This window comes from Xylocopa sonorina, chromosome 12 (genome assembly GCF_050948175.1).
Source record: "Xylocopa sonorina isolate GNS202 chromosome 12, iyXylSono1_principal, whole genome shotgun sequence".
NCBI classification, from domain to species: Eukaryota; Metazoa; Arthropoda; class Insecta; order Hymenoptera; family Apidae; genus Xylocopa; species Xylocopa sonorina.
Window position 1 is genome coordinate 2,347,410 of NC_135204.1, and position 25,550 is coordinate 2,372,959.

Sequence of the window (25,550 nt, forward strand, 5' to 3'; positions counted from 1 at the left end):
CTACTTGGTGAAAAGAGCCAGACTAAGTACACACTGGGCACTCAGAAGAATGGAACAGCAACAATAACGCAAGATTCACTACTTACAAGTAGAACAACAGCGCCAGCGCGGCTTGACACTTTGAGATGTAGAAATTGAGAAACGCCATCGCGTTGCTTGGGATTTTTAGACGTAGAAATTTAGAAACGCTATTGCGCTCCATGACTTCTTTCGACTGGATCCCTTCAAAAGTCCGTGGCACTCAGACGGTTAAAATACAACGAGTAAACTCATGCTGCGAAGGATGGATAGCAGCGAATGGATCAAGTACTTCTGTGACACGATTTCTAGTGATTGTAATTGAATGAACTTGGACCCGTCTCTTGGGGATGGAACTTGATTAAGACTGTGGCGGCCCTCCTACACCTGCCACTAGAGGGACAACGACACCTACAGTTTCTCGAAGGCACACAATTTTGACCTGTCTTTAACATCTTCCTAATAGGTAGCCGCACTGATGAGTCCACTAGCAGGACGAAACGTTCTTCCCTCTCTTTTCTTTCCATCTTTCCTCTTTCATCTCTAGCAAACCGAAGCAACGCGCTTCAAGACTAGTGATTTCTGATTGATCGTCGTTGAGTATTATTTAGGAATATTTGCTTGTTAACACATAAATACCAAAATACGTTTTTTTTTTAAATTTTAAACTTTTAAATGTTAAAATTTAGGCCAGATCAGTGATTTCATAGCACTGATATTCCATAAGTGTTAACATAACTACGCAAAAGCAAAAATTAATCTTGTCTAATTCTAATAAAATAACTGATGACAAGCCTATGTATTTCATATTAACTATAACAAGTGTTCTGTTAAAGAAAATTGCTCGCAAAAATGTTTCGCATCCTAAAAAGTGTTCAGAATCGGTCTAGGCTAGATTATTGCCAGGTGCGAATGTAGATTTAAGGTTCCTTGTCACGCTGTTTCGTTTAATAATAAGAATCACGAGAAAAGAGGGACTGTTGGATCAAGAATACATGGTGTGATTTCTCTATTACATAATCTTTTTATATTTCATAAACGTTTTTTTTTTCAAATTATTCTACAATTGAACGCGAATATAATTCGTACACTAATACAACTGCCACGCGACCGTCACTGATTCAGCTACGCACGGCGAACGCCTCGTTTTACAGATGCATAGCGGAAGTTGAACAGTCAACATGGAAGAGGAGCCTTTACTTTCCGTCCAAGAATCTCGCAGCTATGTTAATGCCTATCTCGACGAGCATCGCGAGCCTACCGTTATTTATGAACATTTTTCAGCGGCAAAATTTTCTCCTTGTAACATTTCCCGATTGATTATGGCCGACAAGGTCGCGAATAACTGTTGCCAAGTCGCCTTGTCTTCTATCGAGGTTTGTTTATCAGCTAGCCGACCGATAGGATACGTCACTGCGCTATTTTTGCATGTACAATAGCTGGAATAATAGCAACGAAGTTTGTTTCGTTTCTAATAGGTGAACCTTCGACTACTTCGAAAAAGATCCTACTTCAACAGTCTCATTTTATGCACTGTCATTAATTAATTGAAATATTCAAGCTAAAAATCGTAAACAATTTATATTCAAGCTAAAGATCGTAAACGATTACGAAATTTACTCTCAGCAAGCGATGGAGTCACAGCCACAGAAGATCGATCGTTCTTAAATTGTGACGACCGTCGCCGTTTGACAAACCCCGATCGAGAACGTTGTCGATCGAGGCACTTCATCTCATGCGGGAATGGAATAATGATTAAGATACGAATTTCTATACATTCGATGATGCCGTTCCGTTCAAATAGATGAGTGACAGTGGCAAAAACGGCGACTATTGAAAGAATCAAATGCAACACGTATTAAGAGACTTTAAAGAATTTTACTTTGATACAGGTTCTGTACGCTAGTAGTGACTATAATAATTTAAGAACTATGGCAAAAACTATTTAGTATTTATACGGTTGAGAGTGAATAAGCCGAGGTACAAAGATTAGTGGACAAGCGAAACACAGAGGATAGGATGGATAAGCAGGTATAGAAAACTAGAAGACTTTGAATTCGGAAATTATAATTAAGATATCTGTGGTAGAATGAGCTTTAAGGAGTTTATATTGCGTTGTCAATGTTAGCAGAAAGTTGGTCATGCAACGATACTTTAAATACCAGGCACGAGAAGCCAGAGTATTATTCGGAATTCGTCACTTGACCCTAGGAGCCGAAACCACGTTCCTTTTGAATAAAACCTTTCGTTGAAGTTTAATACGCGCTGTAGTTGATTCCTGCGACTCTATTGAAGAACGCGACCGAACGGAAAAGGTATGCGATCGCCGCCCAATTACCTGGACGAATGGTTAATTCACGTCAAAACACCGCCATCCCGACGCCTGTCGCGGCCGAAAAAAATGCCGAGGACCGTGACGAATCGCGATCACGACGCTACGGAGCCTCCTTTTCTCCCCTTTTCTTTTCGCTCCCTTAACGGGATCCATTAAAACCCCATTACGCGCGTACCGGCACGGGTTGAGAGCCACGGACAAATCGGTAACATCGGTCAGTGCCACCGTCGCGGGATTAATTCACCGTGCAATAATTGCGCCGCGATTCGAGAGCCGGCCCGGCACAATTATTCCGCTCACGCTGCGGACCGTTCATTTTTCATCGAACCTGCCGAATCACCGCCTTGACATTCGGTCAGCTTGTCGGAGAAATCCTGACGCGAGTCTCGCGTCTGTTTATTTTCTCCATTTTTTTACGGTTTCGTCCATAGTTCGATGGACAGAAATTGGAAAAATAATTTAAATAGAGTTGATGGCTAAGTAATTCCTAGGCTAGAATGCTTTATTTGACTTGTGCTCGACGCGAAGTTTTCTACAATAATTTCTCCTTAGGCCTCGAGAACACCCCCAACGCCATGGCCCATCCGAATAGTTAGGCAAGGCTCCAGAAAGGGGCAATGAGGTAAGGAAATACGCATGGCCCTCTTCGTGCGCCCTGCTATTTGATATTTCTTACGAGACGCACTATGGAGAAGATGCGATCGCCGTTGGAAGCAAATTGTCGCGAATGTTGAATTCAGGCGGAATCAAGATTGGATGTAATAAGGAAATTGCGATTGAAAAGCATCAGGGTAATCGATGAATCACAAAGGAAAACTTGTGTAATTTGGCTGAATGTTTCGCGTACCGCGCTGTTAAAGGGTTGAAATTGAAAGCAACTCCACCCGGAGCTCGTCAAGTACCATAGAAACGTGAAGGCAACGGAACGTTCAGAAACCAAGGACTCGCATTCGCGCAGAAGTGAATCGCGATTGAAATACGTCAGGAAAGGCTGAAGAGTTAAACGGAAGAAAGGTTATCGATTACCTTATAAAACGCGATCCACTGCGTCTGCTCGTGGCTCTGCTCTCGCCTGGGAATACGTTCCCTCAAAGCGTCCTCGTCCACCGCGATCGTCTGAAAGCAAAATGGTAAGAGAAACGCTCTTAAGCCGAATAGTTCTTACACCGTTTCAATGTGTTTAAAAATCGCGTTTGCAAAGAAACGACTTCTTTTATTTTCGTCGAGGAGCAATCGAGACGCTGGGACAAAACGCGTTGCCAATAGCTCGTCGAGAAGTAATGTTTCCAGCGTGGAATTCGGACCGAGCAAACGGTGAATTGCGCCTGAGAATAGTGAAGGGAAGTGGAGGGCATTGAAGGCTTAAGTTGCTCAACCCTTTCGTCGCAAACAGTTTGTACGCCAATCGTTGACAATTGTTTCATGTTCGTGAAAAGTCGATACATCGATCGATCGCAACGAATTTATTATCAATCTACTTTTTCCATTTCTAATCAAAAAACTTGGCTATACTTTCAAATTGCAATAAAAACTAGTAATTTATATTTAATAGTAAGAAAAAGTAAATTTAGCAAAAACTCAACGTTTAATATTGCAAACTATTGATAATATCAGTGAGGAAACAAAATAGGACAGAGTCGCGAAATTTGCAAGCTTTTTTAAGGAAATAACGCTGACTATTATTTCCGTTTCAAGATTACATTGAATTATTCTTGCTTACCTTGACACGACTCAAAGGTAACTGGGAATCGGTCGACCCTTCAGCGACGGAACTCTGCAGGAGCAGTGCCTCGGAAACGTTGACTTGCCCCTGCAGAACGATAATCAATCCTTTCAGACTTGTCCTGTACCAATAATTATGCGACAGAAAAATAACATCTCTTACCTGCACAACAGTCAGAACCTTGTCCAGAAATTCCAAGCACTCAGGAGCATACCCTCGAACCAGAAGTGTGAATCCATTCTTCACACTGTCGGAGCTGGAATCAAAAGAAGCACGATCAGTACAAAAGATCATTTTTGACAGGAAGCAAAATTAATATTAAAAGAACACCGCTGGTCGGCAGGAAACTTTAAATCTATACTTGCATCTAAAAATGATCTCAAGCTTACTCTAAACCTCGAAAACATATTCTTCTCCTTCTAATTATTATATTCATCGAGTTTATATAACCTTCCGTGTCTTTAATTTGCCAATGTAAGAGTAAATGTAGAGTAACTTAAACTACTCGAAAACACTCCCTGAAGTCGCGTAGAGTAATGGCACTTTAAATTCACCCTTTTACACATGAAGTACTTCTACTTATATATTTTATTTAAAAATTGGCAAATTACATAGTAAGAAATAAAAAATTTCATTCAAAAAAGTACGGACATTAATCTAATAGTGATTAACAAACTAATTAAAATACAAAAATAGAAAGATAGCTCATTTAATTAGTCTACAACTTAGTTTGCAATGGTTCTAGTGCAGCAGCTGCTGCTAATTATAACAATTTGTAAGTGTAACAGTAATAACCGAGTTGAAGTTTCAGCTAGCATATTTCTCGCGTAAAACTTTATTTTGGAAAATACTTGTTCAATGTGATTTAACATCGGTGAATATGGTGGTAGAAAAGGTAGAGTGTGTCTTGGCTGACCCACAAGATCACGCACTTCCTGTGCCTTTGTAATGAAAAAGAAGAGGAAAAGTTCTTCTAGATTATTTATAATAATTGTTGGTGTTATTTTAAATAAAATGTTTAAGTACAAGTATTTGATTTGCGAAAGAATGAATTTGAATTGCAAAAGGGTGAATTTAAAGTGCCAATACATGTAGGAACAAACAGACCTCTCCAAATATCGCAGTTAAACAGCTGTAATTATCGTTTCATTAATCATTGGGGACGGTGAACGCAATGGACGGACTAATTCCCCGGTTGCCTGGTTCGACCATGAACGAAAGTAAAGTAACAGGAACTGTCTTGGCGGTGGTTGCACGATTTTCGTTTGTCAATCGAAAGGAGCATGAAAGCTGCCAGGACGGAACGAGGCTCCAGGCGGATTAAAGCGTTCGCAAGTACAAAGAACCGTATTGTGCGCGTTGCATGCGCCACTGCGAAGTGGATGCACGATTTGAGCGTGCATGAAAGGGACGTTGGACGGCTGAGCGCGGAGGCAGGGGTGCCACTGGAGCCGCGTGAGAAACGCCTGCATACTTACGCGAACCACCCACGTGTCGCAGCTTAACGCCGGATCGTGATACGTTTTTCCTTCATCCGATACTCCGATATGATCCCCGCGCCGCGAGTGAAACGTTCCTCTAAACACACGCGCGGGTGACAGGAATAAAAATCGGGGAAACGAGCCGGTTAATTACGGGTCTGCTCTACATAGCTGGATAGCTCGCGTGGGAAGATGTCAAAAAGTGGTTTAGAAAACGTCGATCTAAATTTCATGAAGTGAACTCTCTCATGAAAGAGTGGTTCTTGAAAAGTTCCAAGATATACCTCGAGAGTTCTCAAGCTTCCGCGGGAAACAAAGTGTCGGCTTGTTTCTCGTCGTTCGAATAAATACACACTTTCGTTCGTATAAATATTTCTATAATTGGAGGCCTGTCGACGGAGAACTGCTACAGAGATGACTAAATCCTTCGATCTAAGCATTCCCACTCCGAATTACTTTTCAATTTTCTTGGCAACACTCTCTACTGTTTTAACAGATTCGCATCTGTTAAGTGTTTTGTTTGAAATTTACTTCGAATGATTGTTCCTCGACTACTGCTTGTAAACAATTTCAGTTACTATTTATATTGACATGTCCGCAGACATAAATATTATAGGATTCATTTCCATCCAGATACAAAATGACACGAATGCTGTTAAAGTCAATTATTATTCACTTCATTTTATATTAATTTTTTATCACTATTGCACATTTTAAAGTAGTGATCGACTGATGAAATCATCTGACTATATTTGCAGTTCACCGATACTTGTACTGTCTGCGAACGTGTTAACATTAAGGTCCGTAACAGCGCCGGATACGAACTCGTACTTGTAACTTAACAGCCGCAGAAAGCTCGATTGCCTTTAATCGTGCTCGCGTCACAATTTTTCACTCTTGACGACTCGCATTGCCATAATTCCGAGCCCATCGATTATCGTAGTATTCCGTGCGCATACGCGTGAGTCACCGTGATACGGTAGTCCGAGGCTTGACAAGATCTCCCACGTGAAGCGTCGTGTCGCCGCGATTTCTCCACCGAGTCATGCTCCGAGAGTGAAACGAGTCATTCGTCGTGTCGACACGTTCGCGCGCCGATTATGCTCGCTCGTTGATACGACCCGCGCGGACGACGGACCTTTAAATCGTTTCACTCTGACCTTCGCCGCGGATAATTGAATAAATCTATCGACCGGCATTTTTCCTACTTTTCGAACGTCTCGCGATCGTTAGCGTGTCATAGTAAATCGCGCATAATAGTCCTTCGATCGTAGCCAATCTTTTTATAGCTATCCTTCGTTTTATGGAGCGTAATAAGCGTATTGAATTTGCAATTAGCGAATATAGGTCGATTCAAATTATTCTAGTTGTTCCGTTAAATCGTGACTTGTAAAATATCCGTGTTTGCTTTATAGTGTGTTGGTAACGTTGGAATGGAATTATGAAAATGACAGAAAGCTTTGCACTCCTTTGTCGAATGTGATCAATAAATATCGCAATCAATAAATAAAAATAAAGAACGAATACAAGTCCCATAAATATTAATTACAATAAAGTTTGCGAGCTATATTTAAAGATTAACTTGTGTATGATAAATATATTTTAAAGCATGGATCGACGAATAAATCTGCATCGTGTTCTTTACATCCATACTTAGTTTCTCATCGAGTTTTGTGTTTATTACACACTACACAGTTTCGAATTTGATTTTTTCGTAGATATTTTTCACATCTTTGTTCAGTAGAACAACTGAACAATATAGAGATATACCAATATCGAAATATTTGCCGATTTTCAGCAATTTTCACGATAAATTCCATGTTAATTCGATTGATAAGGCAGTAAAGATGTTACAATAAAAAAAAAGGTAACTTGCGCTTGTGATACTGTAGGTGCCTAAAGATGCTGGAAAACTTGCGATGCAATAATGCAGAATATAAATAGATAAATAATATTGTAGTGGAATTCAGTGTTTTTTCAAAAATGCACTCCTAACGAAAAGTTTCTCCGTTATATACAACTACTGCGTCTCAGTCTGCTGCAGTTACAGGGTTAAGAATTGTAACAAAAGAAGGATGAAGTCTCCTTTGGCCAAAGAGCCAAAAGAAAGAGCGAACAGTTGAAAATCAGCGTGCGTAAAGAGCAGTTAGAGCGAGAGTGCGTACTGCGATTACTTTATTACATAATCAATCTATCTATATTTAACCAACTATATTTTTATTTCAATTATCCCATAAAATGATATTTGTCTCGGTAAATGGGTTATTCGCGAGAAAGTTGCACGTAAAATATTACATTCGCCCGTCAATTCCATCCATGAGGGACAAATCGAGGAACCATCCGCTACTTGAATATTTACGATCCATAACTCGAGGACCGCTTAAAACGAACGTCAACCGTCCGAGCGGAACATAACTCCTGGTTCGAAGGCGGAATCCTCGAGCGAACCAGGAAACCGTCGAGGTCCCAACGATTGAGGGTCGCGCAAACGGCTTCCACGTCGAACGAGAACAGAGACAACGACGGACCGCGATATTCGCTCGTTCTTCACCGCGAATTTCTGCTTTCGCAACGCGAGAGGAGTCGTTCTCAATTAACCCTCGGCTCGTACTGGCATGGCGGACCGACCGCCGTAACCGTGACGCGCGGATTTACAATTCGATCGTAACTGTCCGCCGCTACGCCTCTGACCGCTCCACCGGTGGAAGAAACTCATGCATTTAGCGGCGTTGTAAAGCGGTTGCTGGAAGCGACGCGTATCGCGACAGGCTATCGCGCGTGTACCTAAAACCGCAGCAGCGACCTGGGTGGGCTAAAGGTTGCGGAGCTGAAGACCTCGTCAGTTCCCGTGCTGGTGTTCCTCGCTTCGACTGGGCAAACGGAGGTGCGAGCGTTGCGCACCCCGGCTCGACGATATTTTCCTCTGTTACGAAGTTTAAGAGATCAGATCTTAGTTTGCTTTCTCAAATTCTTCATAATATATATTTATATATTTATACACTTTTAAAAATAAAATTCAGCTTTTGCAGATCATATTCACCCTTTTGCAAATGGAGACTTCTTTCCTTTTGCAAAATATGATTTCTACTTAAATATTTTATTTAAAAAAGACAGCAGATGTAAACTAGGTAGCAAAAAGTAAAAAATTTGATTGAAAAAGGTATAGATATTTAATTAAAAGTAATTAGGAAATTCATTAAAATACAGAAATAGAAAGATAGCTCGTTTAATTAGTTAGATAATTCTTGCAGTAGCTGCTGGTAATTTCACATACATATTCATATAATAAGTATTACAGTTTCAAGATATAACAGTAGTAACCGAGTTGTTAATTATATCTAACAAATCTTCGCGATTTGAAGTTTCAACTAGCATATTCCTCGCGCAAAATTTTAATTTTAAAAATACTTCTTCAATGGGGTTTAAAATGGGTGAATGTGGTGGTAGAAATGTAGAGTGTGCCTTGTCTTATTCACAAGATCACGCATTTCCTGAGTCTTGTGGAATAAAAAAGAAAAAGGAAAGTTCTTCTAAATTATTTATAATAATGCAATACTGTTGTCATATCAGCAAGAAAACATACATTTGGTGTTCTTTTAAATAAAATGCTTAAATAGAAGTACACCATTTGCAAAAGCGTGAATTTGACTCGCAAAAAGGTGAATTTAATTTGCCAAAAGCTGAAAACTTTAAACTACTAATACTGTATAGTACTATGCAGAAGTCCTGTTAATTTTGTACGAGCAATTTCAAGATACTGCTTTTAGCATCATTTATACTTTTGAATTCGGATCTATGGAAACTATAATGTTACATTATGTTATCATTAGAAGAAAAATCCTGCATATATAAAATATAGAAGAATAGAAAATTAAACATGAACGAACAGATATAAGGTTCCTTAAGGTGAGTCAAAAAAGGGAGGAAGTGACAAATGACTGCAAATTCAATCTAACAGTAATTAAATAAACTGTTGATCATTCTAAATTAATATTTCTCTCCCAACATGTACTTAATAATTCTTAAATGGGACTCTGGTTAACATTAAACCTACCAGAGCGATCAAATGATCGCGTTTTAAACTCCAATCAAATTTCTTTTCTAATTATTGCATGATAATTATATGTTAATTTAATTATATTTTATCGCCCATGCTAAATTCCGTGTTACTTATAATCACCTGCGGAAAAATATAAAAGCTGTTATTTTAACCGCCACTGGCGAGTGATTATTCTTAAATTCATTTGCAGAAACCAGTTTAAAACTTTTATACAGTATGCACGCAGATTATAGAATTGTGCTTTGTATTTTTCTAGCGAATGACGAGGCGGAGCAACGGTGGAGAACAAATTGCAGCGATCGAGTTTAAATTTCAAACGCCCCGCGGGAGCAATTAATTTTGACGGCGCACCGCGGACGTACGCGCTCGTATTCGTTTCTAGCGATATTCTTAGGAAAGAGCGCGAAGCGATCCGCGGTGCTCCACTTCGCGGCTGTTCGAATCTGGAATACCGCATAATGTTTCCTTAGCGAGCAGATTAGCGTCGTTAACGCGTCGCGGTCGAGTTGCCACTCGTTAGAGAGCCGTTAACGCAGTTAGTGTATCGTTAACGGCACGTATACCCCCCACCCACCCGGTTTTCGGCGATGGAAATGCGAATTAATCGCCGCGAACGAGACAATCGGCGGAAACGCGCCGGCTAATAAATGGAAGCAGACGTACCGGGTCGTGGGAACAATTAAGATTGACCTCATAATTGCGATCGAGTGTATGCAAATAAGTAGCGTCTTCGTAGAGAAATTTGCCAGCGACGATACCGGAACAATGGTCTATTAGCATGGAAAGAAGATATTGACGTGAGTTATCGTTGGATGTTTCGGTAATTCTCTCTATCGAGAAATGACCATTTGTACGGTTCCGTTTTATTTCTTAATTCTTTCCTGTCTCAACGCATAAAGGAAAACTTATAGGAAGTGAAAGTAAAATTCAATTAACAGCTGGATAATAGAAACGCGAGAGCATCGTGGGATTCGGAAAGTCGCAAGATCCCATTTATAAATATTAATCGATTAAATGCATATTAAAATATTTGGTATCGTTGATTGTTAACTGAAATTATTGAATTCTTATGTTACAGATTAGAAGTGAACGAAAGAAACGATATTCCGTACACTGGATATCAATCTCACACCTATACCTAGCATATGAATGTTTTCAATTCGATAATCGAAGTTCCCTTCGCGTTTAATGGCCATTGTACGATGCACACAATTCTGTGCCGAATTATCCCGATAAGGAGACCGCTTATGCAATCTGTCGTACGAGTTCGGCTCATTTAAAATTCCGATAGGAGGGCACATTTGTGCCCCGTTGGCGCGACGACTGTCAGACGAAACGTTCCGCCGCGCTCTTAATATACCTGCAGCGGTTGATCAGCATACAAATCTCTCCATTGAAATTGCAGACACCTCCGATGAAAAGGATCGGAACCTACACAGCGCCGCGGTCGCTATACCTCCTGTACGCAACTATGTATCACACGCGATAACGTTCTTAATACAGCTCTGAATACATTAACCCTTTCGCACTAGAGAAGAGATTGTCTGAGATGATTCTATTAAATTGCGTAATTATATTATATAAAATATGCTGAGAACAGCTGAAAATATAGAAATTCTTACAAGATTAAACCTATATTTACGTTTACGTCACCGATTTTATTGAAACTTAGTACGTTTGTAGAACAATTGAAAATATTAGATACGTACTTTTATTTATTAGCAACGGTCAACATTTAAGGGGTAAAATCTACCCTTGAATTCGGGGGTTTCAAAGAGTCGTTAAAATATATTAATTACAAATTTAATTACAAAGGAATATATATATATATATATAAGTAAAAAATGCAGGCATTTTTCTTTCAGTCCCTTCGGTTCGAAAAGTTGGAGGCCCGGTCGAATCAGTAGGTCTCTTCAACGCTTATTTTGAAAATTCGCTGACATGTGGCAATAATCCAACATATAGTGGTCATTGCATTATTTTTCCACCAAGAATGAAGAAGTACTTCGGGAAATAGTTTTATTTGTATAAGATATGCTGTATGTGGGTTTATACAAATAGTTTGCAAAAATTAGTTAATAGGTCTTAGCTTGTAAGTTTTAGTTGTATAAAATGTACCGTATAAGGATTTATACCGACATAAAGTAAAAATTAACTCGTAATCAATCACTTAAACATCTCACAGACTCTACGTCGTCATTTTCTTTATGCGAGAGGATCACAGATTTTCTGTCGAGTATCCTTACAGTCCGTACAGACGTTCTTCTAAGCCTAACTAATAAATCCTTTTTGTTTCAAAAGAATGCCATCGATGTTTCATTTTTTTTTGTATTCTACAATAATATTCAAGTTCTAAAAAGTTAGTGGATGTTGGATACTGACACATTGCTCCCAGCCTCTTTACCGAGTAGCTTTTGCGCTCTTATCTCTCACGTTTTCTCATCGTTACTGCCTTTATCCACATTTCTTCTCTCTGCACTACTTCCATGTGAAACACGATAATTTCACCCCTTAAATGTTGATCATTGCCAATAAAAGAAAAAAATACGTGTCTAACATTTTCAACTAATCTACAAGTGCCCTAAGTTTAAATAAAAACGAAGAGTAACAGAAACGTAGGTTCACTTGTTAGGGTGACAATTAAATATAACGAATCCACTTTCTTTCCCCTCTTTCCTAAAAATAACATCTCGAGTTACCCGAGATGTGGTCCGAAACCCTTCACTTATAATTCACTTCGAGCATCGCCTATTCATGTAACGCGTACACAACTGGAGACCCGTAAACGAACACGCTGCACCCATGGCATACACCTAGCCATCGACACTCGAAGGAATCACCGTTCCATCGCCAGGCATAGAGAACAGAGAGAACACCCTATCTCGGAATCTCCGGTCTATAACGACAGGGGTGCTTAACAATCCGGTTAAACAGAATGAAACCGGCCGAAGCAAAAGGAAGGCGGCTCGGAGGAGGGAAGGAGATGAAAACGGGCGCGCGCGAGGAAAAGAGAGGCTTCACGGGCCGGCAGATACGATCTCGGAAGTGGGTCGACAAACTGCAGTTCCAGATCTGTTGGTCCCGCGGGGGAAAACCGAGATAGCGACGGGGGACGTTCCTGCGGACCCGTTACCCGTTACGTACCTATCGAGGGTGGCTGGGAGACGCGGGAGGGACGATCGCCGGATGGAAGGGGACCTGGCTAAAAGGATTGATGCGCGTCCATAACTCATGCAGAAATGCGGTCAGGTGCACAACTGGATCGGCCGCGAGATCCCCCGCGATCCTATCGCCCTCCGATCTCGCCGCGTCGTGACTCCCTTCTCGAGCGATACGCGATACGCGACGAGGTGCCAGCTGCGAGGATAGTTGCTGGTTCGCGCTGCTTTCGCCTTGCTTTAGCCACTCGACTAATTGTTACTGCCACGGGTTAACTAGTTGAAATTGAAACAGTGGAAGAAGGGCTCTGCGTATCATTCTGGGATTTCCGTTATTCTTCAAATTCTGCATAATTGCTGCCATGCATCGGAACGATACTTCGATGGGTGGTTCCTCGACTGCTACTCGAATGCGCAGATCAATTTGACAGGAATATTTAGATTTTTAAACAGCAGTAACAAGTAGTTGACGATAAAAGATAAATGTTCGTCGAAAAGGAAGTTGTAATGTCGTAATGACTTCTGACACATGTAGTAGTTATCGAACTGAAATAAATCGTGCGAGACATCTGTAACGATAGTTTCCAGCGATAATTACCATATTCAATAGCGACAAGCAGAAAAAACGAGCCCCTGGCAAAGCAAGCACTTTGCAATTCAACTAAGAATTCTCTTATTTGTCAGTACCTCGACAAGAACGTTTGTACCTCGTGAAAGAAGAGATTTATGTGAAATTACGATAGCTAAAGTCCAAGTGTCAAAGTATCTTTTTTTTCTTTTATTTACTGATAACGATACGTGTAATCTTTTCTACGTCTGCTTTGGTTTTTTTCACAGTAAGATTTTCTTTTATTGGTGGTGATTCATATTTGACTTGAAATTTAACAATTATAAAATTCGATATTTTAAGGATCAGAATATGAAGAAAGTGAGGAGTAAATTATTATATACCTTGAAAACTGCGCGAATGCGTTAATTTCTACGACTGCAAACATTTTTATGGAACTCTGTACTCGTCGAGAGAAATTGAAAGAGAGAAATCGAAACGAGACCGAAGTATAAATTCGAAGTAGCTATTAAAAGCGCGAATGTAGAAACCAATACATTGGTACGTTGAAACCACTCGATAGAAGTGGTAAGCATAAATCGACGCGGTTTACAAAGGGCGAGTATAAAACCGATCGACGGCCTCTCTAAATAAAATCTGGATACGGCTTATCGTGCGTTCGCGATCGTCCGCCATAATTCGCACCGTTGTCTGTCGCGATCGGAATCGCGCGCGTGCTGGCTTCGCGGGCAACCAGCGTGTACCGGAACTTTCGCCATTTCACCTTCCATCCCCCGCGAAATCGAGGCGCGCTTGCGCAGCAGGCACGACGCGGATTTTTCACGCTGCGGCCACGCGACAGGTTTCGCCCACAGGAACCAGAAGGCGCGAGGTGGAGATCAAAATCCTCGACCTTGACAGTACAGTATTGCCATTTGAAATTCACCCTTTTGCAAATCAACTACTTCTGTTTAAACATTTTATTTAAAAGAACACCAAATGTATGTTTTCTTGTTTATATAACGACGTTATTGGATTATTCTAAATAATCTAGAAGAACTTCCTTTTTTCTTTTTTATCCCACAAGACTCAGGAAATACGTGATCTTGTGGGTCGGACAAGACACACTCTACTTTTTCTACCGCCACATTCACCGATGTTAAACCACATTGAAGAGCACACATATGCTAGTTGAAACTTCAACTCGGTTACTACTGTTACATCCACAAATTGTTATAATTATTATATAAATATGTATAGCCAGTTATCAGCAGTTGTTGCAGAAGAATCGTTGCAGGCTAAGTTATCTAACTAATTAAACGAGCTATATTTCTATTTTTGTATTTTAATTAATTTGTCAATTACTTCCAAATAAATATGTATGCCAATTAAATATACAATAAAAAGAATATTCATAAATCTCAATATGAATATTACTTAAATGTACAATAAACTATTACAATACAATACTCACATTGTATTCACTAGTTTCAGATAAAATTTTTTTTAAATAAAATATTTAATTAGAAGTACTTTATTTGCAAAAGGGTGAACTTAATTTGCAAAACGGTGAATTTGATTTGCAAAAGGGTGAATTTAAAGTGCTACTACTGTAAACCGGGCCCTGTAAACGGTAATTAATCGAGGCGTCTGGTTATCGCCCTGCCTCTAATGCGGAAAATAAGATCAGGGGTAATACATCATGTCCCTCATGAACTTCGCATTGAAATTGAGCTGAAAGTTATTTATGGAATGCAATGAGACGAGGTAACAGTTAATTTCAAAGTTTCATCTTTGAATTTGGATAATCTCGTCTCATCTCAAATTTCTCAAGATTGCAATTAAGTCCCCACATTTCATTTAATCAGCTTTGTAATAATTAATGTAGTTTATAATTTCTGTGCATTAGATCTTACGATATTACTTGTCGTAGCCAAATTTTGTTACTCAATCAGACATACTATAACGAATTACAACTTAAAAATATAATTTTAATAAACAATATGTACAAATTATAAAAATGGAACGTATTTCTTAAAATGAAAGTTAAGTAATTACTTCATACACAATGTTTCATGGTTAGGGTTAAAGATAGCAGGATTGATGAGTGGTGAGTTTTTCAATAGAGGTAAATACTTAGTTTACAGCTACGTAGTTATTAAAGGAATTTAACGGTCTTGTCGGTGCATTAACGGCTCGTTTCATTATTGATTAATTACCGAAAGTGTCTTCAGGCCGGTTTTAGGATTACGAAGAGTTTTAAACAACTAGCTGCTGCAGGAGTACCTCTAATTCGACAAACTGAGGGAAAGCTTCAGTGATTTATCACGTCGTGTTTATCAATCATGCTTGACAAAGTAACTGAAACAACTGTTTTTATTACACGAGAGATGTTGCAGTCTTTTCTTTAAATATTTTCTGCGTTTCCGTGAGAATAAAGTTGTAATGGTTCATCAATCTACCAATAAATAAGTATGCCACTTCCAAGGATGAGGGCTGTCTTGAGAGCCCTTAGGTTTTTCCTTTTTCAGTTAGTTTTAAAGAGACGAGTACGAGTGCTCTACATAGTCCAGAGGTGGGCAATTGTTTTAGCTAGCAGGCCACTTTGTGGAAGCTTTTTTAATTAACTTTGCATTTCAGAAATGGTATAAATTGTACCATAAAAATCGATAAACACAAATTAAATAAAATAGTGTAGTGTAGTTTTATTCAATTTATTTATCGTGCTAATTTTGTATCATCTATAGCTGCAAGCACATTTAATTTTAAAATCAATTTAATGAGACAAATATACCCTATTACACTTTTCTACAATTTTTTTGTTTCAATCAGGAGAGAAAGTTTCGATTCAACGTGGATCTTTTTACTGCCTTGGCCACAAAAAATTCTTAGCGATTCGCTATTTGTCCTGAATAAACTTTTATCGTCACACGTTCACTTTCTTAATTTTCCTTTTCCAAAGAGAAAACATCGACGTGTCTCAGTTATTCGAAACGAACACAGCGACCGTTCGAAGCCGCTAGCCGAGCAATACCCCGATCGTGAATACTCCGCGTGTGAAAATTCATAGGTCAGTTTCACGCAGAATCCGCGTTTAGCCGCCGCGTAATCGATAAATAATCCGCAGCATCTATCCGGCGGTAATCCGCCACCGACGGGCCAACCGCTATGTCAAAGTCGCGTTTGCGCTTTCCCACTGAGCCAACGATCGACGGAAAGGAAAAAAGGCAACGAACGTGGAAAAACGCTAATGAATCCCGCGTAACCGGTACGCTGATTTATGGCGGTCGTGCTCCGCTCGCAAGATCATTATGACACTGTTAGCTTTCGTCGACGGATTCCAACGGCGGCCGGTGCTCGGGACTCTCCTCAGCGGCGTTGGAAAATATCGACGCGCGGCAATAATGGACACGCGTAACGATCAGAAGCTCTCGCAACCCTGGCGACCTTCCGCGTGCCCATTTCGGGGACGCACCAGGCGAAAACGCACCGCCGCGAACGATTGTCTGGAACGACCGTGGGAAACGGTGGATTCTGAAGTTCAGCGGATCTGTTTATGGCGATGCGACGACCATATGGGCCACTGGTTACCAGCCAAGCCCATCAGCTGTGCTTTCTGTATGTTTCTCAACTTTTGCTACTACTGAATTCATTTTTCTATTAAATATACCGAAACTACTAGGTTGGCGACCAAATGATTATGGATATTGTCGATGAATGGTTTTAGCATATTCTTTTGTTTCACCAACGTTCAAAGCACCTAACCTACATTGGTTTCTTATTGTGTATGGACTTTCACCTTTAATCAGGAAGAAAATTGTATTGATTAGTTATAGTCTTCCAATTTTTACATCTTCAAGTAAAAATTTTAAATTTTTCTCCTTGTTTAAAATCCGTAATCACTTAGTAGCAATTTTGATTTAGTGCAATTCATTTTCTAAGGATTTGTATTTACGCGAAGGGCTGAATTTGAGAATAGAAATTTCGTATTGAGACGAAAGTGAACGAAGGAGATACGATTTAATTCTCTCGCGAGCAATTTCTTCGCAATTTATGGGGAAATCGCTGTCTAGAACGTTATTTGTATGCGTTCACAAAATATTTACGCAGCATCGAAATATTGAAAACTTCAAGAAGGACTCGTTTCGAAACGCCATGGGAAAATCGCATCGCGTGTCGTGAATTATGAACACTTCGTGTCATAACGTATGCGATTAAAAAGCTTTTACGTCCAGTAACTCTAAATCGTGCTCTTCGAAATTCCTCAGTGATTATTGTGTTCTGTATCGGAATATCTTCACATTTTTCGCATAATTCTGTTCGCGTGCAAAGTGGGCTGCGTAACTCACAATTTCTCTCTAGTTCAAATTCATTTTTTTATCTACACCATAATGGGCATTCCTTTACGTTTACCGAAATTAAAATAAAATACTTTCACAAGTTAACAAAGCGTCAAATGACGTTTCTGGCACTCTTCGTAGTAAGTACTCTTAATGTAAAAATTTATAATGACGTGCAAAAGGGGTTATGCGTTTTTAGAAGCTACTTGCCAAGCTTTAACTTGCGCAAATTTGCTTAATTTATAGCGATAAGGTACAGGACCGGTAAGAATTAGAAAACTAGGAAAAAGAGCTGAGAATGGAGAAAAAGAAACCAGGAAAAGTTCTTCTAGACCCGACACTCCAATAAAAATCATTAAATATAATAAATACATTCGCATTGTTTTTTTATAATTTTAGAGCTGATCATAAGCAATAATGTTTAGATGAAAAAGGTAAATATTGTTTCGGATAGAGTTTCTTCGAATTTGATTAGATGCCAATTGAAAAGGATGCTCAAAAGAAGATAAAACGTGATTATTACTGGGTGTTGTTGTCGGTCGACGTGGAAGAGTTACAAGTAGAGTTAGTCCAGTGAAGTACTAAAAAGCATTATAAATAGTAAAATACTTTGAGTTACTTTAGTCAGAACGTGAAGTACACAATATAGATAATGACTGAAGACTCTTTGTGTGAAAATGTTGAGAATAGTGAATATGAACAATCACATTATGAAGCAGAAAGCAGTGCATCGTCAAATAAGAATGACATTGATACGGATAAAATGTTTGAAATTAAATAGTATTGATATAGAAAATTTCTTTCTCTTTATCTTAATCTAGAATCCACTAGCGGATGTTTCCATCAAATCACCCCACGACTGTGATTCTAGAATTTCATTACTTTCTCGAGGGGAAACTATTCGAGAGACGACCGTTCATTTCCCATCAAAGAGAGACGATAAAACTTTCGTCACGAAATTAGATCTATTAGCAACTATCGCTACGAAATCACGAGCTGCACCCCTCGAATTTCCTCGTTTTCTCAAGAGAAATTACTGGATCGATAATAAAACTCCCATCTACACAGAGATCGAAAGATATTCCACGCAGAACTAGAACCTAGGATCGTTTAGTAACCATATCAGAAGTCGAGCGAATTACAGTTCGCGCTGTTTTTCCTCGAATTATTTCCCTTTAACGAATCCAATCATTCTCTCCCGGTATGCAAACGGTCTAGGAGGATCTAAGCTGGAGCGGAATAACCAAGGAAATTGATGAAACTAATCCGCGAGATTAGCTCGGGAACCTATCATCAGGCATCGGAACGAAACCGCAAGATATCCAGCTCGAATTTTCCCATTTTCTCTCGCGGGAAATCGGGCCGTGTCGACGCGAAGATAAGAGGATAGCTCTCTCGCGGAGCCATCGCCTCGAGCCGGGATACCCGTGACTCTGCGAGGGAACGGCGGTTGCACGGGGCACCGTAAAGCCGCGCGATCAAAACGATACCGCGACGGGCAGCGGTGGGTATCGTACGTGATATGTTTTACGAGCCGGTGCAGCATGCGAGGAGCCGGGCAAACGAGCGTTCCAGCCGGCGGAGGACGATTCCGCTCGCGAGTCCACCCCGAGCGCATCCTTTACGACCGCCTTCCGACTCCCCTTGGCCCGCTGACAATCGAACGGAACGCTTAGAGAGAGAGACGGGGGCCTCTGCCGATCGAAACACGGTTCTTAATCGCGATCGGGCGAACGGAAGAAACCGAGGAGGGAAAAGGGAGAATAAAGACGCGGCGTTTGCCCGGGCGTTTACGGCCGTGGCTCTCGGCTCGCTGCCGGGGGATCGTGCTCGTTTGCCGGCTCTTGGTACTAAATAATTCATCGCGCTGCTGCTGTTGCTGCCTTTGGTGCCGGGCTCGTAGGGTGGGATTCTTCTATTGCTCGTGTTTCTTTTCCGACCGCGAGGTTCCAGGCTTGTTTCTGATGTTCGCGGCCCGCGCGAACCCAAGGCCCACGCGGGACCGCGTGGTATGGAGATCGTACGGTGGGGTTCCTGTTGGCGTCAAGTGGAACGGGCTGCGGACCTATGCAATTCTAACGTTCTCGTTGTCAATTTCAAATATTTACCACAAATTCATTTAACTTTGATCAGTATTCGAATCAACTTTTGGTCAATATTTTCGATCATTGTTATTTCACCAACATCAACTGGCCATGTTTCCATCTGGACCTACGTGATCTCAGTGCCGTCGAATACATACAAATTCGTATCCCAAGCAGCTAACTTTTAAATTGCTTTCGAGTAAAAAACGTAGAAACCAATCGTATCTTACGAATCTTTCGTATCCGTAAAATCAGGCGAAATTCGCAAACTTCGAAACACGTTCAGCTAGGACCGCAATTTCCGAAGTGGCCATTAAAGAAACACCGCGAAATGAAAAAGCCGCGTCGCTCGACGGATACGAGGCAATGGCAGACAAAGGAGTAGGTCGATCCTCGATCAGGAAATTGCACGGCAGACTATCGCGGGGTGGTGTTCTCCAATGGCGGGCGGAATTGGCAGGGATCTGGCGATCGATCGAACGGGACGCGACGGAGGCCGCTCGATTTGAACGCCGCTGCGGCGAGGATAGCAATAAAATAAATTGGCCTTATGCCCGATTCTTATCAATGAAGTATGCACTTTCTCCGAACAATAGACACATTACGTAACGCGAAATGCATTCGGTTTCCTCGTGCCGCGGCGCTTTCCTCGATACCGCGATAATGGACGATCGTTATTCAAAATTCTATTCCGCGACGCGTTAAGTGGCGCATGATTTACCGCCTTTCCCGGGGAGCTGCGGAGCCTTTATCCGCTCGGTACACCGCGCGAACACCGTTTTAATGCCGTGGTCGATAGCGATCGGAAATTCGCCGGGGCCTCGCCGCGGGACGAAAGAATCCGCCGCGAGAGAAAGGGCGCGAGACACCTGTTTCGGTTTGCATTATTCATCGCGGGGCCCCGCGCGAGCACCGCGACAATTTATGCGCCGTTCGTCAACTAAATTACACCCGCGATCGGTATTTGCGACACGCGTACGTCCCGCCAAATCCCCTGACGGTCATTAAAAATATTCAAATATTAGTAAGTCGCGGTTGAGTGCTATTTCAGTGAAGAAGAACAGAGGGATTCATTTCCAGGATGTGCAGGCAAAGTTTCACATTCGAGAGTTTACGTAAAGAGCACGGGTATGCGTACGGCCATTCCGAGACTGTGCTTGCATCGAAATATTAATGGCGCCATTAATGTCACCGTGTGTGCTTTCTATCCCTTTGAGTGCGAAAGACGTATAAATGCGCTCTCATGAGCCTATCAATACGTACGCCCCTAGAAATCTATCTATTATGTATATACGATAATCGAAAATATACGTCCTCATCTTTTTCATCGAACAGTACTCGCACTTTGAATTCACTCTTTTCCAAGTCAAATCCACCCCTTTGCATATCAAATTCACCCTTTTACAAATCAAGCAGTTCTATCTAAATATTTTACTTATAAATAACACCAAATGTAAACTAAATAGAACGATATCAAAAACCTCATTCTAAAAGCTACAAATATTTATTTAAAAGTAATTACCAATTTATTAAAGTCAGTACATATTATGTAATTTATAATTACATAATTAACAGTATGTATGTATAAAAATTGTGAGTAAATATAATTTATTGATACATACATAATGATTCTACTATAGCAACTACTGATAACTTAAAGAATTAGGCGTAGTTAGATTCTTTAAAAGATCGATGTACTTGTGTTTTCTTGTTGATATGTACTGACTAGATAATTATGATTAGGTAATTATTTTTAAATAAGTATCTGCATCTTTTTGAGCGAAATTTTTTATATCTTATTACCTTGACATTTGGTGCTCCTTTTAACAAAATATTTAAGCAATAATACTTGATTTACAGAAGAATGAATTTGTTTGCAAAAGCGTGACTTTAAAATATCAATACTGTAACACTTTTATTGTACTTAAAATACATCATACACAAATTGATTAATAAACCGTTATTACCTTTTTCCATTATTATGTTGCGATTATCTAATTAAATTTATTTCTGATTATCAATTTTGGATTTTATTCTTTACATTCAATTATCAATTAACCCTTTAATTGTGGGTGCTTTTAGCACAACCGAAAAAATAAAATGAAAATAATTATTTTATACTATTGAAGTGATATTCTAAGTCTTAAAAGACTTTTTTTATTGTATTTATTTTATTTCTGTTTTAGTGTTATATAAATCGGATTTATATCAAATAAATCAGTTAATAGAAATTACATCAGTTAATAGAAATTAACATGCTGCTTATATACTACACCCGCTTCAGATTATAATTTTAGCAAGTAGTTTATAAACCACATCCGTAGTTAAAAGGTTAAAATTGAAGAAATGTATTTGTAAAAGTTTTAGCAGATTAACGTATTTGTGACTGTATCGTTACGAGATCCAGTACTAACTCTTTTTCATAAGATGTGACAATCGCAGCGGAATAGCGATCGCAGAGGAAACGTATTGTCCTTTTCGTCTCCTTTGTACTTTTTAGTTGATAAGTATATTTAATACATGTATCACTAGATATTGCATATTTTGGTCCGTGGACAGTCGGTCGCAGTGACTGGCATGCGAATAATCGCACTGTTTGCATTGATGGTTCTCTCTGGGAGACAAAGGGACAGTCCGCGAAACAGGAGGATCGAACGAGGAGGAACGCGATATGCCAATGGAACCGCTTTCTCCTCAAAGCTGTCGCTCGTTAGCCCTTCGGGATCAGGGAATTAATTAAAATTCCCGATAAGGCAGCTCGTTTGTCACCGTAATTGAATTATCGCGTAACGGGCACGATAATTACCAGCGGTAGCGATTTTTCAGCCGTTTCGCGATTAGCCCCGGCCCCGGCTCCGGCCGCGTGGACTAATTAGAAAAACGTCGCGCGCCCCCCCCCCCCCCCCCCCCCGCTAATTAATAGCCGCGGCGCAGTCCGCCTAGAAAATTCGTAGCCGCGGCTTTGCGCCTCGTCCGTGATTACGGTGGGCGTGTCGGCTATGTCAGGGTCCGTGGAAAATTATAATTATTACGGAAACCGTCGTCGATCATGTTCGCTCGCGCTGGAAAGCTCGTTTCTCCGCGAGCGGATTAATGAATCGCGGCGATCGCCGGGAAAAGCGGACAGCGCGCGATAAATTCTCGATTTCGAGCGTAATGTACATGGAGCGATATACGGCTCGCTATTTTGTAACACTTTTTTCCCAGCACGCGCGATATTCGCGTGAATTAATCGGGCGTTACTGAAACGCGAAGTTCCAGTTCGTCACGCTACATTATGCCTGTCATCGTCCGAAACGTGACTTCACGCTCTGCAACCGTGTATAAATGAAATTGGCCACGCTTACGAGAACGATAGCGTATCGCGGTTCGATCTGAAAAATTGCCGGCCAACGAATCGACGCGGATAAATAATATCGGAACTGGAGAAATACAGTCGCGCGAGAGCGTGTAACATCGAAGATCTTTTACCTTGGCTCGGTGGTTGTACCCACCGTTCCGTTCGTTTATCACAGCGTTAACGATGTTACGGTTTACACGTAACAAGATAAGAGGGCTCGCTATCGACGTATAATTACCTGGGCAAGCGGGCGAGGTAGAGGAGAAACGACGACACCTCCTTAACGGAGAGGGCCTCCCTTCTGGACGGCTCGTCCTCGAATTCGAGGACGGGTCTGCCGTGGGCGTCCGTGCATCCTGCAACACAGAAGTCCGAAAAATTAATTACCCCCTCGGTGCAGCCCGTCCCGGGCTCGACGATTTACTTTCGGATCGGTCGAATTTATTTGCTCGATTAAAAGGAACGCCCCCGGCGCGAGCATTCGCGAACCAGCCAAGATGCGCTCGCTCGGTCGCGCGCGAACCGCATTAACGGCGTAATAAAAGTCGGTAACAGCGTTTGATTACAGGCTGGTGGATTCGGGTTGGTACCACGATCGTAATCTTTAACCGACGCGTAAGTTATTAAACGATCCTGGCTATCTAGCGCCGCGCTGAGTAGGTCATCTTCCGGTAAAATCGTTCGGCTGGCGCATCGATGAAAACGTAATAACCAAACACGAGACGGGAGATCGGCCGCTGGGAGATAACCGGCGCCGGTTGAAATAAGGGACATCGTAAAATCTTATTGTCTCAATCGGGACCGCGGAGCGGAATCGGACGGCGAGATGCACTCGCCGCTATCAGCCGCGGATCGGAACGCTCGGTTGACGCACGACCCGTGTCGGCTCGCGATTCTCGTCGCTGTTCATCGATTAGACGATATATGACCGATACGATCTGCCTCCAGTCGAGGATACGTTCCTTCTTCGAGCCGACGTCCCTTTCGTTGCCTCGATGACGACTGCGATTCGTCCGGCTCCAAGAGTAATGGGGCTGATCTCTCGAGGGAAACAATTGTATCGTGACGAATGTGAGAGAGAAAGGAACGCGCCTGAATAGTACATTTAACTGAAACGTTGCTCTTGGAAATTTGTAATTTTCCGTTAATCAAGTCTTGCGTTCGACGTGTTATCCATTTCATTTTACTTTTATTTCAGTGTCTATTTTAAATTATTACAGTCTTGTGAGGCATTATTGCCTATTACTCTAATTTTATGATTTCCATTTTTATTTTACTCTTTCATATTATTTTATTTTTATTTCGTTGAAAGAATCTTTTGGCACATCGTCTATTATCCTAATTTCCCAATTTCTTACACTTACTACTGTCACTATCTCCATCAATGCTTTTATTTGACCTGTTACTAATTTCTAAGATCGAATACAATCGACCTCATTTTTCAACAGGTTAGCATATCATTCAGATATTCTCTTTGAGGTGATAACAACATTGAGGAAATTAGACTTATTCCACCGCAACTTTTTCAGACATGCGTGTTTCCCTGAAGTTTTCTATCGAAATGGAAATTTTCTATTGCTGGTAGACGATAGAAACAGTTTCTATTGCTAACATCCGAGAAGACGCTCAGTGCAAAGGATTAAAATCGTTGTAAAAAGAGCTTATTTTGTTTGTATTTTAGAGCGTACTTCAGAGTTGTCTCGATGCTCAGCACTTGCTAACTGCTTTTGGGGTCAAAATGCACCCTTATTCGGTCCCTAAAATCTTTTTTATTGCTCCGACACTAGCAACCGAGTAACAAGCTCGCACCAATGTGGTACTAGAATGCCTGTAATTGGTGTCGCCATGCTACTTAGCTTATATCCACTACAGCTAAAGAATGCACACTGGACGCGTGACTTAGCGACAGCGTCGAACGCGCGAAGCAACAGCTCGAAATCCGCCTGGAGTGGATCGCCCAAGGCGTAAACGATAATACATCGCGGCGTAAGTTATACGTGCGATTACGTGGTAACGCGATAATAATGCTGAACGCCAGTGGGCAGAATCGTGCGCGGCCGCGAATTCTCAGGGCGCCAATGGCGATGCCCTCTGCCCTCGCGGAACGCTTTATATAGTTTATTACCCCTCTTATGCTCGAATAGCAGGCTCACGCTTAAAAAGGTACAATCCTTTTGGTTTCGAGGGGCTTGATAAATGGCTCGACTAGCGAAAGAAAATTTATTGCCACTACGTATCCCATAGAACGCATACTTTCACCCTCATGATCATTCTTACGCGATCGAACCTGCGAGCAACCCTTCACCTTCGTATCACCAAGACCTTTCTTACGTATTAACGCTGGATCACCAAACTATTCTGTGGCATATGTTATTACCACTTGCAAAAATTGCAATTTATTGCAGTAGAAATTCCCGTTGCGATCGCTCGCGATTATCCACTACGAAACGAAGAAAAAAATAGA

The 25,550-nt window shown here is 41.0% G+C and overlaps 1 protein-coding gene across 3 annotated transcripts in view; it reads right to left on the minus strand.

The window, feature by feature from the left end:
* Window positions 1-25,550, minus strand: part of LOC143429935 (uncharacterized) — a 411,918-nt gene that overhangs the window by 114,654 nt on the left and 271,714 nt on the right. For all 3 annotated transcript variants that reach the window (XM_076905794.1, XM_076905793.1, XM_076905795.1), the window contains exons 7-10: window positions 23,325-23,442; window positions 4,239-4,332; window positions 4,074-4,163; window positions 3,380-3,469 (exon numbers count right to left, since the gene is read on the minus strand). In XM_076905794.1, coding sequence (XP_076761909.1) covers window positions 3,380-3,469; window positions 4,074-4,163; window positions 4,239-4,332; window positions 23,325-23,442 — 392 coding nt within the window. The remainder of the gene's footprint in view (window positions 1-3,379; window positions 3,470-4,073; window positions 4,164-4,238; window positions 4,333-23,324; window positions 23,443-25,550) is intronic.